The sequence below is a fragment of the Amphiura filiformis genome, chromosome 17, assembly GCF_039555335.1.
Source record: "Amphiura filiformis chromosome 17, Afil_fr2py, whole genome shotgun sequence".
Classification (NCBI taxonomy): domain Eukaryota; kingdom Metazoa; phylum Echinodermata; class Ophiuroidea; order Amphilepidida; family Amphiuridae; genus Amphiura; species Amphiura filiformis.
The window spans coordinates 61,865,114-61,883,449 of record NC_092644.1 but is presented as its reverse complement, the minus strand read 5'-3'; the positions used below and the strand labels follow the sequence as shown (position 1 = coordinate 61,883,449).

The 18,336-nt window shown below is 36.1% G+C and overlaps 1 protein-coding gene across 3 annotated transcripts in view; it reads right to left on the bottom strand.

Annotated features, from left to right (window-relative positions):
• Positions 1 to 18,336, bottom strand: part of LOC140138125 (rho family-interacting cell polarization regulator 2-like) — a 67,893-nt gene that overhangs the window by 31,068 nt on the left and 18,489 nt on the right. For 2 of the 3 annotated variants that reach the window (XM_072160048.1, XM_072160050.1), the window contains exons 2-3: positions 7,941 to 8,101; positions 6,819 to 6,900 (exon numbers count right to left, since the gene is read on the bottom strand). In XM_072160048.1, coding sequence (XP_072016149.1) covers positions 6,819 to 6,900; positions 7,941 to 8,101 — 243 coding nt within the window. Of the gene's footprint in view, positions 1 to 6,818; positions 6,901 to 7,940; positions 8,102 to 14,948; positions 15,725 to 18,336 lie in introns of those variants that run through there. The other variant, XM_072160051.1, reaches the window with a different exon arrangement.

Below are 18,336 nucleotides of genomic sequence, written 5' to 3'. Positions count from 1 at the left end.
TATCTCAAAAACAGAGTTAATGGTGTTGGGCCCTTCTTCCACTCAGGTATTCAATTATCGGTATGTATAGTACTGTATTATAGTACTATGCATAGTACTGGTGTAGTGTTTTTTCTTTTTTTTCTTTTATTTAATTTTTTCTTCTTCTTTAGTTAACTCTGCTTTATGTGACCTCATTTTTTGAGACAGAGCACTCAGACTCTTCTTGTTTAGCACAGAAATAAAATTTGACAAGAATAAAGGCTTAAATGTATAGGCCTAATTTTGGCCTTTTTCATCTGTGTTCCAAGGATTATTTCCCCTTAATAATAATTTTTTCCCAATGCAATTGAAAAGAATAAGTTGATCCACTCATTCTTGTAAAATTAAATTTCTTATTACATAATTTGGTCAAGGCGATGACAGAAAGTGGCAGTGTCGATGAAAAACTGCAGGGCACATATATATATATCCAAATCAAATAATTGCATTGACTATTTTCAACTGAGATTAAGGAATTAGATTGTATAAACCTATACTGAGCAGGCTGTGTCTAAATAAGGACATCTACATGTAGGCAGGAAACCCATGCTGAAACTGATATATCCAGAAAAAATATGGCAGGCACATGGCCAAGACTGATTTGTAGAATCTATACTTTGATCAGAAGTAAAGGGGAAAATGTCTCGCACAAATTTGATGTGAAACATTTGCAGGAAGATACATGAAAGATTGTGGGTATGTGATAAGCTTAAGATTTGTACCGCCTTCAGTATCAATTGTAGCTGTCTTTGCCAATGCTTTGATATTGCTTGATGCATACTTTTAAGTATGTGAGTGAGAGTAATAGACATAAGGGATGAGAATTGGGTACAACTAGCTGAATTCTCTGACTGCAACCCCCTAGAAAAGCAAGAACGAAGCAAGCCTTATTTTGGCCAGTCTCTATCTCAGAGGGCAATGAGTCAGTGACAGTATGGAGCAGAACAAGCACTTTTGTGTGAAAGATCCAATGTTCATGTATTGTGCAGTTTCAAACTCCTGTGATCCTATGTGTCATTAACAATCTCATTAAGCTTTTACCCATCATATTTTAGCAGTCTGTACAATTCATAACTTGATTGAGTTCCTGAACATTTTAAATCCATTTTTACGCTTCCAGGTTATGCCTATGAATCTCGAGTCTCCGTTTTGTAATTGAACCTATCATAACTTATGATGTGTTTGAATTTTGAAGTGTCTACATATGTCATACACATGGTAAATGACTAAACGTTACAGTCAGTCTACTCTGAAGTACAAAGTACCGACGCGGACGCACACAAACTTTAGTGAAATCCATTCTTGGTCTACCGATTTGTGTGGTGATGGTTACAATACATCACAATGAATCCACTACCTAAGCTTCCAAGAAATATTTCCACCTTCTAGCTGAACTTTGTATATCTCAGTTGCTAGGAGCACATTCTTTGTCAATAATTACAATTGCATTTCCATGAGCATCAAGAAACCACTTGCTTACAAACTTGCCAGTGATCAATTACTTAACGACTTCAATATAATCCCAGCATTACACACTGGAGACATATTTTTAATTGCACTGTTTTATTTTAGTTGTAAAACACCTGCATCTTTCTACTTCTATTTCATGCGCACCACTCACACCATGATTTGTATCGATTTAGCATTCATCAAAGTATAGACCTGCTTCTATGACAACATAAGGTAGCTAACTCAATGTGACTAATCAAGGTTATCACTCACTCCCTATAAATAACACGCCATCTGCATTTCAACATCGATAAGGTATCTACTTGGAAAACCAGGGAATCCCATACACCCAGGGGAAACTCCACTATGAAATAGTTCAAATTGAATTCATTTCTCCTTCATGAGCATTTAATTTTTGCTAATTTTGTGACGTTTCAATTCACTTAATTGAACATGATCGATTGCATTATCAATAATATTTGTCTTATAATGCTTCATTCTGTTTACCTTCATCAAATGTAATTATCAAAGTTTTCTACTTAAAAGGTGAGCTCTTTTTAATTACAAAATAAGTTTGCAATGAAAATAACTATTTTGCTGTTTCTCCCGTATGACATTTGAGAGCCTACTTTGCTCCCGGGCTCACAATTTATTAAGGAAGGGTCTTAAGCTCAGGAAACACTCAACTGTGAATTCTTTTGGCAACATATCAAATAAGGGTCCTTCAAAATGTTTCAAACATTGATGTGATAGAATTGAAAATAGAACATGTCCTTATACAGGCCAGGTGCCAATGTCCTTATAATACAGACCAGGTGGCAACATTGCCCTTCAGTTTCCAGGAGATGTACAACGTTAGACTTCTATTACTTTAAAATCAGGTGCTTCCCCAGGTGGTGGCTTTGGGGTTCAAACTTCCAGGGTTGATAATTTCAGCTCCTCGTCCCCTGAATACTCATAGCCCCTGGTTAATGTTTCTAGGGATGCCCTTCTATTTCTTCAGATTCCTGATTCTCACATTACTCTCAGACAAACTGTCCAGTCATTTTCCTAAATCGGCACCAAAACTTGTTATCCTATGCAATCCTAACCCTAAGCCTTTGTTGCAAAATTCTGAAATTATTTCCCACATTCTGTTTCCTTTGAATTTTCACTAAGATTACCAGTGTGCTATAACCTGCCCTTAGCATGTACATTATCTCCGCAATTTGCAAAGCAAAATTTGTCAATTTCAATTTCCAAGCTTCAAAGTGCAGAACAAAGACATACACAGTTTTGATGCAAATGGACCAGACATTCCACAAAGAGTGCTGTAATTGTGCAACCGGATTGTGGGGAATAAATAAATTTGAGTCTTAGTTATATAACAGGACATTGAACATTTATTTATAAGTCGTGTTCACATTTTGAGTTACACCCGGCGTAAAGTTACGCTAACATTGATAAAAATTCCACAAATATTTTCGCTACTCCTACCGTGTGTCCACACCTAGCCTACTCCTAGCACTACGCCGACCAGATCCACCAAGCATTCACTTCTGGTTGGTGTAAACATCGACTACCACTTCCAGTGTTTCTGTGACCTTTTTCAACCACGCAATATGTAATGTCTTAGTTCCGACCAACAAAAGGTCAAACTTACACCGGGTGTCAGGAGTAGCAGCGTTCACATTGCAACTTACGCCTGGCGGAGGTTACACCCAACTTGCTACTCCTGACTTTTGGTCGGACGTACGCCTGGCGGAACTTACGCTGACCATCGTTCACACTGCCACTACTCCTGGCAACGCCTACCGCTACTCCCAGCAACTTACGCCGACCAAGTTCCGCCGGGCGTACGTCCGACAATGTGAACGCAACTATATATGAACTAGAGGTCTTTCTAGAGGAAATCACTCGACCATGATCCCATCTGGGTATTGCTGGCCAAACAGACTTGACCATTTTTAAAACAAGCTAATCTTATAAACCCATATCCTTTTCCCAATGTGGCACGGTAATCTCAAATTCAGTATTGCTAATCTTTTCAAATCATACAGTCCAGAAGTTTATTGAAGAGGGAAAATTGCAGCGCCCAGCACACTGGGACAGAAGTTTAGCACAGCCTTCACTCAATACTTCAAGGCACTATCAATATGGACCACAATGGCCTCATCCAAATGGCATAGTTCAATATCCTCAATTAAACAATCATAGTGCAAAATATGACCTCAATTTGCAGAGTATGAGTTTTTGTACCCACATTTTCACAGGTCATTCAATGATGTACAAATGTATTGGAGTCAAAGAACTGTACCCTGATAGATGAGCATGTTAGATGATAGATCAGTGTATCCGTGATCACCGTTAAAGGAGTAAAACATTTGAAAAATTTTAGGGATGGCTCAACAGTGAAGGGCAAGTCAATAAAATTGTCATTTAATATTTTTTATGTGAAAAAATGGTAAGAAAGGAAAAAAGGTGGTTCTTGCTCCATTCAATTATGTGTAGCTCCAAGTGTCTGTGCAGACTCTTCCAACATTCACTACAATGTGACCATTATATTAGGCCATGTTCGGTCATATCACTTGCAGGGTATGTTTCCACATCATGCTCTTTACAAAAATCTGATTTTTAACAACTTTTCAAATTTTCTGGTTTTGATAATATATGTCTTTAAGTATACAATATTATGCCGGTAGTTTAATCAAACTTTTGAGTGACAATCTTTATGAGAAGTACAAATTGGTTTAAGGCCATACGTCACAGATTAATAGCAGGAACAATCTTCATCCAGATATCGGTATCAGATCGTATTTACACACACACACCTGACTCATCCTACTGTCTTTATATGGACTTAGTAGATAACAACCTCTTACTAATCAACCTTATTTGACAAGGCTGGCAATTGTGAATACTGAGCAGGTATTTGACGAGCAGCAAATATTGATGATACACACCAAATTCAAAACCTGTAATTCATGTTCTAAAATATTTTTAGTCAATTAGCCTTTTAGAGGTATGGAGGACACAATAGGATGGCGCTGCACAAAATGGGTAAAGGCTTTTGAATTTGGCAGGTTTTACCCATATTGAATACTGCCCTCCTATTGTGTACGCCATGCTTCGAAAAGGCTAATTGGGATCTCAAAAATTTGGCATGTGCAAGGAAGGGGCAAAGATTTTTTTTGGCAGGTGGAGAGGGGGAGCAAGCAATTTTTGACAAGCCGAAGAGGGACAAGCATTTTTTTGCATGCCGTGTGGAAAGTTTATCCCCAGGGACTCATAATTATTGCAGAATGGAATAGACTTCTAGAACAAGTCAGCTGCTTCCAAGTTTGCCTGCAGACATACCTACCCTTATAACTTCACGGTTACTTCATTTGTTCATCTCTTTTATCTTTATTTGTTTTAATTATCTTGCAAATCACCCTGAGGGGTAGTTAAACATAGGGGAATTAATAAATACATGTTATGTATTATTTATTTCTTTGACAGATGTATTTCTTTTATCTTCCTGGATGAGTCCACAGTTTTTAGAAATTTAATATTTTTATCAGCATTGCTATATTTTTTCTGGATGCCTGCTCTATTTTTAGGCTGTTCTTTTTACTTCTATTCAAGATTGTGATTGTAATTTTAAATTATAGACATACTATGTTTAATATATCTTGTATGCTGTATGTGCTTAGAACTATGTATGTCTTACGAGCTACCATCATTCTGGGGAACTGATCTAGACTTGAATATTTTATATGTTCCTTTTTATCATAATAAAAGCCATGCAAGTTAAAAAAAAAAAAGAAGAGGACAGTAGCACTTAAAATGGGTTCAATGGTAAAAGTGAAATCTCTCTCTAACCAAACAGTTTGATGTGAGCATCTATCCATGCATTAATCCAATGAATGATAGTGACGTAATAAATACATTTTTTTAAATAAGGACTAAATGATTAATTAAAAGAACTTGTAATTGTATAATCCACTGCATTGCACTTGCAGCATGTACCTCTGAAAAAAGTGGAAACTGTTCCACAATCAACTGAACCCTGATAGTTTTGAACACATGAACAAAGTTTATTCAACTGAGTTATCAGACCATAGCGTAATACTTTAATAGTAGCAGTGTCAGATACATGTACGTCTGGGCACCAAATCAATGAGCATTAAATATTGTATACAAATCGGTCTATCTAACCTGGCAGCGTGTGATAAAGTAGAAAATGGGGTCAAGTCACTACTTTTGTACAGGCTTTATTACCATGATTGGTACCCACCAGTTATTAGTTTCCGGTGATAATTAGTGACAAAGCTGCCACACCAAGAAACACAAGTGTGGACTTATTGTACAATGATGTCATAAAAAGGTCATTTATAACTGTAGTGGTCATTTTACGAGGATCCTAAGAAGCAGCCTTTTTATTTTCGATAAACACCATAAACTACCAATCATTTTGCCTGTACATGTTTATACAGTGTAAAAGACTGTGCAGAACCAGAGTATAATAGTCTGTCCATCATGGGTTCAGGCATAAAAAAAATCATGCTTCACAAAATACTAACGATGGATTCTTCATTTTGTTTGTAACTATAAATCATTACTGTTTTCATTTGACAAAATTTTAAGCTTCTTTACTATGCTTCACATAAAACGTATATTTACAGTGTGAAAGATTTAACTGCTACAATGGCTACATAAGCTCTGTGTTTTGATGAAAAAGTCTATGTACATGTTGTCATTTTTAAATGCTCTCTTTTTTCATTTGAATTGGTAAAGGTTGGGAAAATACAGTCTCACTCAGGTATCAAAATAAAGAGAACAAAGTTCTCCATCTATCGAACACTTTATTTGGTAATATGGATTTAGTGTGTACGACAAAACTTTAAGACACTTTTTCTGTGCAATATAGAAGCAGCACTAATGAGCAAACTTGCTTCATACTTCCAAGTCAGAGAAGAGTATGGCTCTGTAAAATGCCCAACAAAAAAAAAACAATGGAAACTTCAGATGGGCCTTCATTCTATGTACCATTTTTCACCCTGATGTGGTAGTGACGTCAATGCACATTTCTACAGGCGCTGCGCAGCTTCAAGTAGCTAGCGGATGCTCAAAGCGCTAGCTTACGCACCACACGCTTAAATACGACGCAAAGATGCACATGCGAAACAGCTGCTTCAACGCATTGACGTCACTGCCACATCAGGGTGAAAAATATTGTAGATCAGGAGTTGTCAATAATATTTGCTTGCAGGCCGTGGAGGGACAAATTTTCAAACATCTACTAAACCAACGAGTGGTCTTGTAGTACACTATACACTAATACTCTATATACTTTGCCTAGATAGGCCTGCAAGTTGTATACACACCTGTCTTGATCTGGCTGCTTTCACATCATTCTGATGTTGTTGCATACCCTGTAGCTTCTCTCGATTCAATTTGATGGAATCTCTGTAAATGATGGAAAAAGTAGAGAACATCCCATGATGAGGAGCAAGCTTATTTTATCAGCATCGCTTAGCAAACAACACTAACAGGGCAACCTGCTGTTTGATTGTCACATTGTGTGAATCGCTTCAACTCAACTGTCACCGTAAGATTCCGATGACAACTTAATGTCTTCAAACTATCCCACAATAATTTATTGTCTTGAAGTAATACAAGGCAGATTTCCAGGAAAAACAAGACATAAAAGTTTGCATATTCAGTTAAAATGCCTTTATTTTATTTTTATTAAAAGAGACTTATGACATCCCCCACAAACCCAATGTTCACACGGTAGTATAAAAATGACAAGACACTCCATGTACATCAACTTGTTGTCAATTCCCATGCGAGCCTTGGGTCTGACTCATCTTCTGTATCCCACACTTGACCTGAATCAGGAGATTAATCAGGAGATCATGTGTTTTTGGCGCCTTGAACCATCAACATGTGGCAAAACAGGACCACTGATATACACCGAATAATAATGTATACTTTGCACAACTTATAACCATGATAACTGCTGCAAAAACATCATTGGTCCCATTGGAATTTCATTTAAAAATCAAACTGATGCCAGCCCATTGGGTATGGTCATGGCTCGAAAAAGTGGGGAATTTGGGAAGATCACTCCAGGAAATGTTGGTGTTTGGAGGGAAATTGCGTCTTTTTTGTATATAGAAAACATGCTATGAATTGTGGGAAATTTAGCTTGCTTCCCGGGAAATTAACATTTTTTCGAGCCTTGGATATGGTGCACTTGCATCGGTAAGGACCTACTCTGCCTCAACACAAGAGATACAGCTAAGCACTTGCAGGAAACTTAATTTGAAGTCTTCACAAAATGGTTTTAGTACACCACAGTTCAAATTAACAGCTCATTCTTAATTTAGGGCTCTAGTAATATTAGATACATTCTACTCTTCTAGACCATGTAGAAAACTTCTACAGTACTCTTGTTTGTGATATGTGTGCATGAATGTGAATGAAAGGTTAAGATGACTTACTTGAGCCCTGACTTGAGGGCTTCAATAATGGTTTGCATACGTTGTGGTCTTGGTTGTCTTGGCATCCTATTACTGGCCCCTGGCATTGGTAACATCTTCTGTTGACGACGCCTGTCTTTAGCTTTCCGCTGGAAGGTGGGGCTAGTCAATCCCCGCAAACCCTGTGTACATCAACAAAATAGAGAAATATTGGTTTACTACAATGACAACATTGGTTAAAGTTGTAATGACAGACAACACTAAATAAAACATGCATGTATATATACCTCAACCAAACTTTGTAAGTTAATGATATTTAAATTGTTGTACGTAGATCAGATCAGATTCAGATCTGCCAAGTTGTTGAAATCTGTTTCTTCAAAATTTCATATTCATATTAAATGCTCATGATGACCATACCTGATGTCCAGAGTTTGTCAGAGTGATTCCTTACATGTCTTTTTGATCACTGAATTTCATAAGGTGAACCCTATGTGTAAATAATCGTAATATCCCACTCCCTGCACCTGTAATTTTCAGTCTTTTAAATCAAACTATTTCTGTTAATCTATGTACAGATAGTTCACACGCAACTGGCCAGTTTCCTCCTAACAAGGAACAAGCTGAAGCTTTAGGGCAACTAAAGTTAAAAGAATGCAATTGTTATGATAGTTCTTTGTCATACTTTAGTAGCTACAATGTAAAATACTGAGCTCATTCCATGATTTCCTGGTACATGTTGTAAATGTGGGATGAAGAGTCACTCATAAAAAAATAATTACATGTATATAACCCAACATTTATGTGTTCTATAAAACATTTTATGTTTGCTTGTTATCCTGAACATTATAAAAGGTTTCCTGAAAAAAATCATCCTTAAATTCATGAACAGTCAACAGAGAATATAGGCCCTATAATATATTGTATGTTTGCTTCAAATGCACTCATAATTTTGGGCAAGTTTCAATTTCACTAAAAAAATTTACACACAATCCCACCCTAACCCCAAATTCCAATAGGCCTAATTCAGTTCAAAGACTAGACACTCTAAATGTATTTAGTTCCATTTAAAAACCTGAAGAAGGTTAAAATATTATCAATGTTGTAAAGTATGTAGGCCTATACAAGAAACAATAATACATATATATTTAAAAAACTCATCCTGACAGAACTAGTTTTGTTTTGTTTATGATGTTATTTTTTTGGTTTGTTCCATATAACCATGATATTAGAATTTGTTCATCATAATAGATTGGGTTGAAGCCAGCATTCCTGCTGAAATTCTAACCTAGGATAGTTAATTGTCAGTGCTGCATGAAAAGTACGCTTACAACTTTTCCACATTGCCCATGATAAAGACCGTAATAGGGCGGTGGGGCATGGATCACTCTTAACAAGGGATTATGTCGCTAGTCACGCCATGGTTATCCCTCACTATACATGGTCACTCCCTTCCTAAGTAAATCCACCTTGCTAAATAAATCCACCTGGAAGTGCAGCCACGCAGGTACATTCACTGTTGATTACCGTCAAATGTCTACTTAGTCCATATATGAAGCTTTGTGATTGAATTCAAAATGGGAACTTGTCTTCATATGGAAGGGGGAAAAGTTCATCCTTCGTGCAAACAGAGATTTTAGTGTTTTTTAATAAGAGACAGATTTCATGCTAGGGCATGGGCATTGATCCTAGGAGGACAGGGGGGACATGTCCCATCCACCTTTTGGCAAAATGACCCGATTTTTGTTATTTTCAGACACTTTTTGACAAAACAGACCACTTGGCCCCTACATTTCAAGACGGATTGCCCCTAATATGCTTGGGTATGGTTTACACTACAGTACTAGATTTTCTGGAATGATTCAACTGCAATTTGTTGGCTGAGTTTTCAGATATAAAAAGTCTTCAACTAGATAGGTCCAAGGTTCTCGGTCCAAGGTTCTCTTGTATCTTAGTATAGCACTGCAATCTAAAACTATTCTTTAGTGACTGAAAATGTGGCCACTTCAAACAAATCACAAGCTAACCACTGTAAAGTGGCCGATTCATAGAAGATATTAACTTTTTTCCTAAGAAAAATTATTTTTATATGCCATCAATTATCAACTTAATAATCTAGATTACAACGGAGTAATACTACACCTAAAGACATATGCTGAAAATAGAAAACCTACTGATATGATAACAGTTTAATAGACCAGTGTTCCGTCCGCCAAGCAAATTGTGTAACCCAAATAAAAACAATCCGACATGACAGCACCGGTTTGCGGAAGTGGCTGCATTATTAATGGGCAGCTATTAACGACTCATCTTCAGTTCATCAGGAATTAATTCCAAAAGACAGGCAAGGAAATTCTAAGAGTTATGATCTATGTCCAATTGTCTATCACAATTCCTTTGATTAGGCTTATTAATATCATGGGGTCCATCTAGTAACTGACAGTTCAGCGTTGGCCAGGCAAAATATTCAGCAGTTATTATTTATTTTTCCAATACATTTTTATCTACAGAACAGTACTAAATGCTGTTTTTAAAGAACAAGGGCTATCCAGTAAACTGTATACAGCATAGCTAGCAAAATCTGCCATATTTGTTGCCCCCCCCCCCCCTCATTTACTTGCTGAACTGGTTTTGATGCAGAGTAAAGAAGAAGTCACACATATACAATTCGGCGTAGGGCTGATGTCAAAATATAATCGGTGTCTAACATTTTAAGCATTACATCACAGACCCCTACATTTACAAAGGTTTAATTTAAATCACATGCTGTACTTAGCATCAAGTTCTTTGCAAATCGGTACAACATATTCAACGAAAATCACAAACACACACACACCCTTAAAATTAAAGTTTGGCAAGTGTATAGCGACACTATCCAGAGACCACTATATTCCCCTCCATGAGCAACATGCAAACATTAGTAAAAGTGGACATTTCCGTGCTACATTTATTTGTGTGCATTTCAAGGTGGTAACCCAAAAATAATAACATACGAATATATTCCTTAGGCATAAATAGGTCAATGTACATGTGTAAGGAAACTAATTAACTCTAAGACTCACAAATAGTCAAACAATGGAAAATGTTCATATTTGGCCAAGTGCAAAAAGTAATTGTGCAAAAATTTAAACTTTAAATAATAAAAATAAGCTTTAAATGTTATTCTCCAGTTAGGTGACAAAAAAAAACAATAATCTGCTCGGTCTATTAGGCATTTTTGCATGTTTTTTCAGCAAATCCCAAAACTGCTGATATTACATGCACAGCAATTTCCGGCCAAAAAATGACTGATTTTACATGCATACATCAATTTTTTATAAGCATCCCAAAACAGAAAATCTGGGTCTTTCAGGAACATAGAATGTTTTGCCTGGTCTCCTTATGGATAAGTTTTGACAAAGCTCGCACATCTATTTGGATTTGCAAATTGAACATTACAATGATATGGTAACTATTGCTAGCTTTCTGCTCCATTATTTTGGTTAGCGTATGTTTGAATGACTCAATAATTAAAATTAATAACTTGTTTGAAAAAAGTCATAGATCAATTTAATTTGAAGCCAAACATTCCGATCACAGATCCTGTTCAGATCAATAAGTAGGTCATGAAATTTTTGACAGAAGAACCGCAACTACCACATAATGCTGTAATGGTTTGCGACAAGGATATATCTCACATCCATGGAAAAAAATAAAATTCAGAGAGGTGTACAAATCAATTACCAGTGTAGCTTGATCTCACATTAGGTGAACCATGAATTAATAAATATTGAGGTTAAATATTTCTGTTTCCATTCAAACCCCTATTTAAGTATGAATGCTACAGATTCTGCTGAATGAAAATCAAAAGACACTATGGACACAGTATATTTTAAAATTTCAGGAAATAAATAACTTGGTAAACCAATTGCCAATATCAACAGAAAGTTCACTATGTGGCATGTATATACAAAGTTAAGTTTCGATCAACCAATTTAATACTTAGAGCTTGACCAATAAATAGCTATATTATTATAGGTTGTAGCTTGTTTTGCTCCAATTTTGCTATTATGTCTTTTAGTGTTACATTCCAAGCAGGTACCAACCAATAAACAGAAAATACAGGATCAAATAGGCCCTCCTTTTAACAAATTTGTCTGTGATTGTAGGTTGGAATCTTGCTCCGGATGTGATTTTTTTTGTACATCTGATTTTACCACATGCATTACAAATATGATACAAATTTTTTTTTAAATGTCGCCTCCAAGATAGACTGCCATATTGAGGAAATGTTTTCTTGTGCATGTAAAGACAGACTCAAGAAATGTACTTTCCTGGGATGGGAAATTGGGAATTGATTTCCCCCAGTTCTGAATGTATGCAAAGCACACAGGACAAAATTTCTTCCCCAAATCTACAGTACTACTACCAGTACCAGTCTAGTCTCACTGGCCGGTCACCCACTCTCTCACTCACTGGCCTGTGACAGATAAAAGACTAGAGACCAATTTGATTAGGAAGAGAGGAAATTCCTCTGATCCTGTTTCAATCCCATTTATATCCTGAACTGCTATTTATCTGGTCAAATCTGACCATGTTTATGACATTACAATACACACAAATAGTGGTGTATTGGAAACAACGATACAATGTCGAGAAATAATTGACAGCCACTTGTTGTCATCTGTCAGTCAGGCAATCAATCAATTGAAAAAGACAATTAAAGGTAATAAGGAATTATCTCATTAGTTTTGACTATGATCTCTTGTGACAGTCAACTTCAATATTTTCTTGGTTAATGCGAGTGTTTTTGTCTTCTTGTTTTTGTTATTTTCTGATTTTCAGTATTTCTTTGGCTAAATTATTTGCTTTTTATGCTTTCTATCATTTTCACTAAGATTATAAACAACTTAAATATTATAAGGAAATTCCATTCCCATATTTCCCCTCACAAACTGCCATTATGCAAAAGCTACCTTTAACAATCCAACTTGAAAATCATTATTAATTTCCATTCAATTATACTCATCAATTTTTGATGTAAATATGCAACTGGTATACTATTGATATCGATTCACTAAGTGGGCACAAAAGTGCATGTTATAATAGGCATATAATATGCAGTTGTCAGACATCATCTGTACTTTCTTTCCTCTCCCACAGAAAATTTGTTAATAAAATTTTTTGCACACCTACGGAAGTGCAAATACTACATGTACAAACTGGTATGTATTGCTCTGCACACCAGCAGTACCAGAAAATTCACAGTACTATTTTGAGTTTTCTGGTCTTTATTTCTTGGGTATCCTGGTCTTGAATTACAATGCAGAAACATACACTAATTTATAACACATGAATTTTCAAAGTTTAATATTTCTTCTCAATTTTTGTCCTGCTTTACTCTACAAACAATATTATTATCCTCATTATGAGGAAAAACAAGGTTGAATGCTGGTGTGCAGCCAGGAGGTGTCTGAGAGGGCATATTTTGGTGCTTACTGTTTGTCTACTATTAAACCACAAAACGTCACAAGACTTGGAAGGAACACAGGGGTTCATATTGACTGAACGCACAAAATATGGTGTGTTTCTTGTGTCTATCATAACTGATATCAGTTTTTTGAGCACAAAAATATTTATCAGAGAGGTTCTGATCAGCAGTACATGACACTAATTTCCTGGCAATACTTAACTATGTGATTATGTGTAGTTCTAATGAAAATATGCACCGAAACTTCATTGGCACTTATGGCAGATTTAAAAGGTGAACATTTTTGGTCTATCATCTGAGAGATGAAGTTCAGTAACTTCAGCTGGCATAAAACACATTGTGAATATCAAACACATCCCTATTTATTACATAGCCAGTACGACAGGAGCCATATTTTTCCAGCTTTAGCAATTTAACTATAAAAAAAATTAATGGCAAGACATCAAGGTATCTTAATATAAATAGATATTTGGTGTAAAAACAACAACTATGAAGAAAATCACAAAAAAAAGTGAATTTTTGGCAAATTTTTTTTTTGTACGTCATAACAAAAAAACACTCTATCCCACAAATTTTGTTCTGATATTTTCTTAATCTGGAGGCTCCATTCTTTGCTTTGCATTCTTCTTTTGATAAACTTTGTGGAACTTTTAGCATTTGATTCTTCCCAAAAGTTCAATGATGAGATAGTTCCGAAATGGTAGATCCTGGGTTACCATTTATATGTGACTGGGTGCAATTCAGCCTTTATATTTTCTGCAAATTCATGCAGAATCAGGCGGCTTGAATATCCTGATATAAATACTACATATCAAATGTTTGGATGATTTCCCAATTCTGAGAAAAATCATCCACATGTGCCTCATGCACATGGGGCAGAAATGACACCCTAATATTAAAAAGCTTTGTGTTCTCCATCATAGAACCATTCCTCCTGTATATCACTTCATTAGTCTATTTCAGTGCTAACACCACTAGGTTATACTTTCCTCAAACCCGTAAGATCAATCCACACACTTTTTGACCATCAGTCAATATGGCATTGTCATTGTCACCCACGTACATGTAATATGCACATTTTATTAAATTGTGTTGACATCCAAATATCTTCACTTTTGATGACATAATTACCCACTGTCTACTTATTACAAAAAATCCTTTATGAGTATCCTTTTGTCTTTTAAATTTCTCTTTCTTGTCCATCTGTATGTCTATCAAGATGTCTGTCCGTCTCTTTGAAACTGTCTGTTTGTTTGTTTGCTTGGGTCTGTCTCAGCCTCAATTTCTGTCTTGCTCATCTTTGTTCATCTACACGTGTCTGCCTCTTTGCATCTGCAGTTCCCCCATGTCTCTCTCCCACCTGTCTGTCTATTTTTTCCCCTTCTATTTGTCTCCTCCTCCCCCCCCCCTCTCTCTCTTATTTACTTCCTAAATCATTTTGATAAAACCTCTATGCATGTGCAGTATGTCTATTTTCTTATTGTTGCTTTACATTACAATGGTATCCTCATAATTCATTTCGTAAGCTATGGTATACCCTAAATACATTGTACACTTACTCGTAATGTTCCACAGCCACCAGCCCTTGTTAACGTCCCACTACTGGTATAAAACGCTGAATCCCATACAGAATAGTCCAGCAAGGCCTTGCTTCGTAATCGACATGTTTGCTATGCAATTACAGCAATTCGCATATGGTTCCAAATTGAAAATTTCAATTAGTGATGTTACTTAATGTAATATACAATGGCTTAATTACTTAAACCATTTCAATACATTCATCAGCTCCATGTCGCATAGTATAATTGGAATACCTCGTAATTTGGTCATGTAACACATTCATTAGCATATATCCTCAAATGAAGTGGTCAAATATCAGCATACATAATATCCTTTGCGCATATATACTTCCTATATTGACAGTATAAAGCAATAATAAAACGCTCATTACAGCACACCAGTTGACAGTGCCAATTTATCCATATGGTACTTCCAGCTCATCTTCAGTGTAATAATAATATAATAATCCATCCAGTTTCTAACCACTGGGGCATCAGTTTATTCTAGGAAATAATAAACATTGGTTCTTAGCCGCTGTTCATCATGCATTCATCTCTGGTGGAATGTGACCGAACGCAGTACATTTTGTGATCAATTCGCTTGCCCCATGGTATGGGGTAACAAAATCATATCGCTGTCAATCACTCATAATCTAAACACAAACCAGGTATGATAACTTTGGTTCTGCAACATCAAGTTTTGGTGTCGTAAAGCTCAAAATTTCTGTTATTTCCTGTCCTCTTGGTCTCAACTTTGTGAACATGGATAACCCACTGCCAACTGCTGTTTAGGGTAGACAATGTGATCCGCGGCAGGCGAGGAGATGTAATATCAGTCCATTTTTTTATAGCAAACCCAAATTGAATTAAAATCCAAACCAGCATCACAAACAACGAGTTTCTAAGAAGGAACTTGAATGACCCCATGCGCAATACATTCTCATAATCTGAGACAAAGTCCTGCGGTTGTAAACCACACAGGTGTGACTAGGTAATTTGCCCTCCAGTGTTTTGGTATCATTTACAATCCCCACAATAAGAAGCTACGTTCAATACCACAACAATCAAAGGTGCTCCTTAGAGAACTATGCCGCCCGAATCAAGATACTTTTTGGTGGATTTGGAGGTACATAGGTATGGTTTTCTATCACAACTAAACTCCCTGTGGCTGTGTGATTCAGCGCTGATATTGTGATTCAATGGTTTTCATTCTCATGCCTTGACCCCTTGCATGCGGCCTGCCTACCCACCAGCCTGGTTTTGCCTGTGCCCTACCACTGCCAACAACACGCTGGTATAACAGTGGCCCTGCAACCAACTCTACTCGCTGTTGGAACAAGTTATCTTAAACTTTCGAAAAGCAAATAAATATCAGAAAAAAATAAGAGATTACCAGAGTTAACTTCAGTGTCATTGCCAGGATTGAACCAGGATTGAACCAAGACCTTGTTGCTTTATTTATTCTAGGAAGGATTTCTAGGATATTAAGAATTATCAAATGTTGTACAAAGGTTTCTAATAAACGAATTAATAATGTTTTTGTTTGCTAAATGCCATTAGGGTTAACCAGTAGGGTGTCATGTTACAATCTGTATACCAAATCTGTGATTATCTCCAATACAAACAGGCTTTTTGAACTGGAAACATTTTGTTCTGCAAATTTTGGAATTCAAAAACATACTTAACATTGTCACACAATAAATAAAAGCTTTTACACAAGAAAACAGATTAATGCTGAACATACGTGTGACGGGATCAAGCAAATACGTCTGAAGTCGGATCAAATAAAATTCCACAATTTTAACATTCTAGAAGTAGGAATATAGGCCTATATGTTAGCTTGATTTCTAATTCTATCATTTTTGTCTCTGTTTTACACATAGGGCCTACACAAACCTTGTGGGAATTACACCAAACGGAAGTTTACATTCAATTCACCTCTATGGGAAATCACAAGGCCTAGCCAGCAAGTGCTCAATCCAAACAATTTTGGCAACAGCACGTTTTACAAAGCTGACTATTAATAGCAATCTATAAACCAGCATGATCTTCACTGTCACCCTATGACAAAAGACTTTCATCTACAGGACAGTCGCACACATCTAAACAGCTTCTGGCACATGGTTTATATCTGTTGGTCGGCCATCTATACACACGTACATACACACAAACACCCATGTGCACCTGCTATATGATCTCACAAACACTATCATCCCAACTTGAACTTAAAGTCAACCCCTTAAGACCATCCCCCTTCTACCTTTGTTGGCCCCTATCCAACCTAAAAATACAAATTCATCAATGAAAGTGCAGCTCTACAACCTGAATTTAAAAACATGTGGTTATAATGATAAATTACATACTATAGATTTACTAAACCATGTGAATTTTAAATTTCAACAAGGTATACAAATAAATTGATAACAGATTGAACAATTGTAAAACCAACCAAAACATTTCTCAAAAATATTAAACAAAGACTAAATAATTACAACTTTATTTTTATTTGTTTACTTTGAAGTTAGCTGAGGTATATGGAAAACATTCAATGCCCAATCCTGACTTAATTAGACAAAAATGCCTGCATACAATCCTTCCATATATTTGAAACTTTGGACCTTGTTCTCTTGTGTTATTATCAGTCTGACGTTTCTCCTTTTTGGCAATCATATTTCTCCAAAGTGTCATTCATACGACATGTTGATTCACTAAGAACTACATTGTATGTAAAGCATGTTATCTTGGGATGGAGTGATATCATGATCACCACTGATTGCTGGTACTGTAGACATAATCTTGTTTATAAAGGTAAAATTTACCTTGAATGGTTAAGAGGTTGGGGTGTTCCAAAAATTATTATGTGTTTTATTTGCCTTTAGTCTGAGATTATACACAGTATTTGCATAATATGGTTTATGTTGGAGACAACAGTAGCAACTGGGACTTCCATTCCAAATTGTTTGAACAAAATATCATCCCAAATCGATTTGTTTTCCTTGTGAAATTAGATAATTAATTCATGCCGCTGGTTGATGATGTTGTATAACAATGTGAGCAAAGAGAGCAAAAAAATGCCTTGGTTTTTTACAAATTTGGGCGATTTTACAGGTATTTTATTTTTAGGGTAATTTGCAATTTAAAAATTTGTTCAAAAAGCCTGACCGACTGACCCTACTTGAAAGGTCTGCCTGCCCATATATTAATAGTAGAACATGAGTGTATTTTCTGGTTTTGAATGCTTCTGGAAGATAAATAAACAAATACATTTGTAAAAGGGTCTATGATGGAATACACACCATGATAGAATTTTGAATTGTACGTATTTTTAGTAAATTAATGAAACCACAACATGCACAAGGTAGGAAACAGTGTAATTGAGATAATGAAC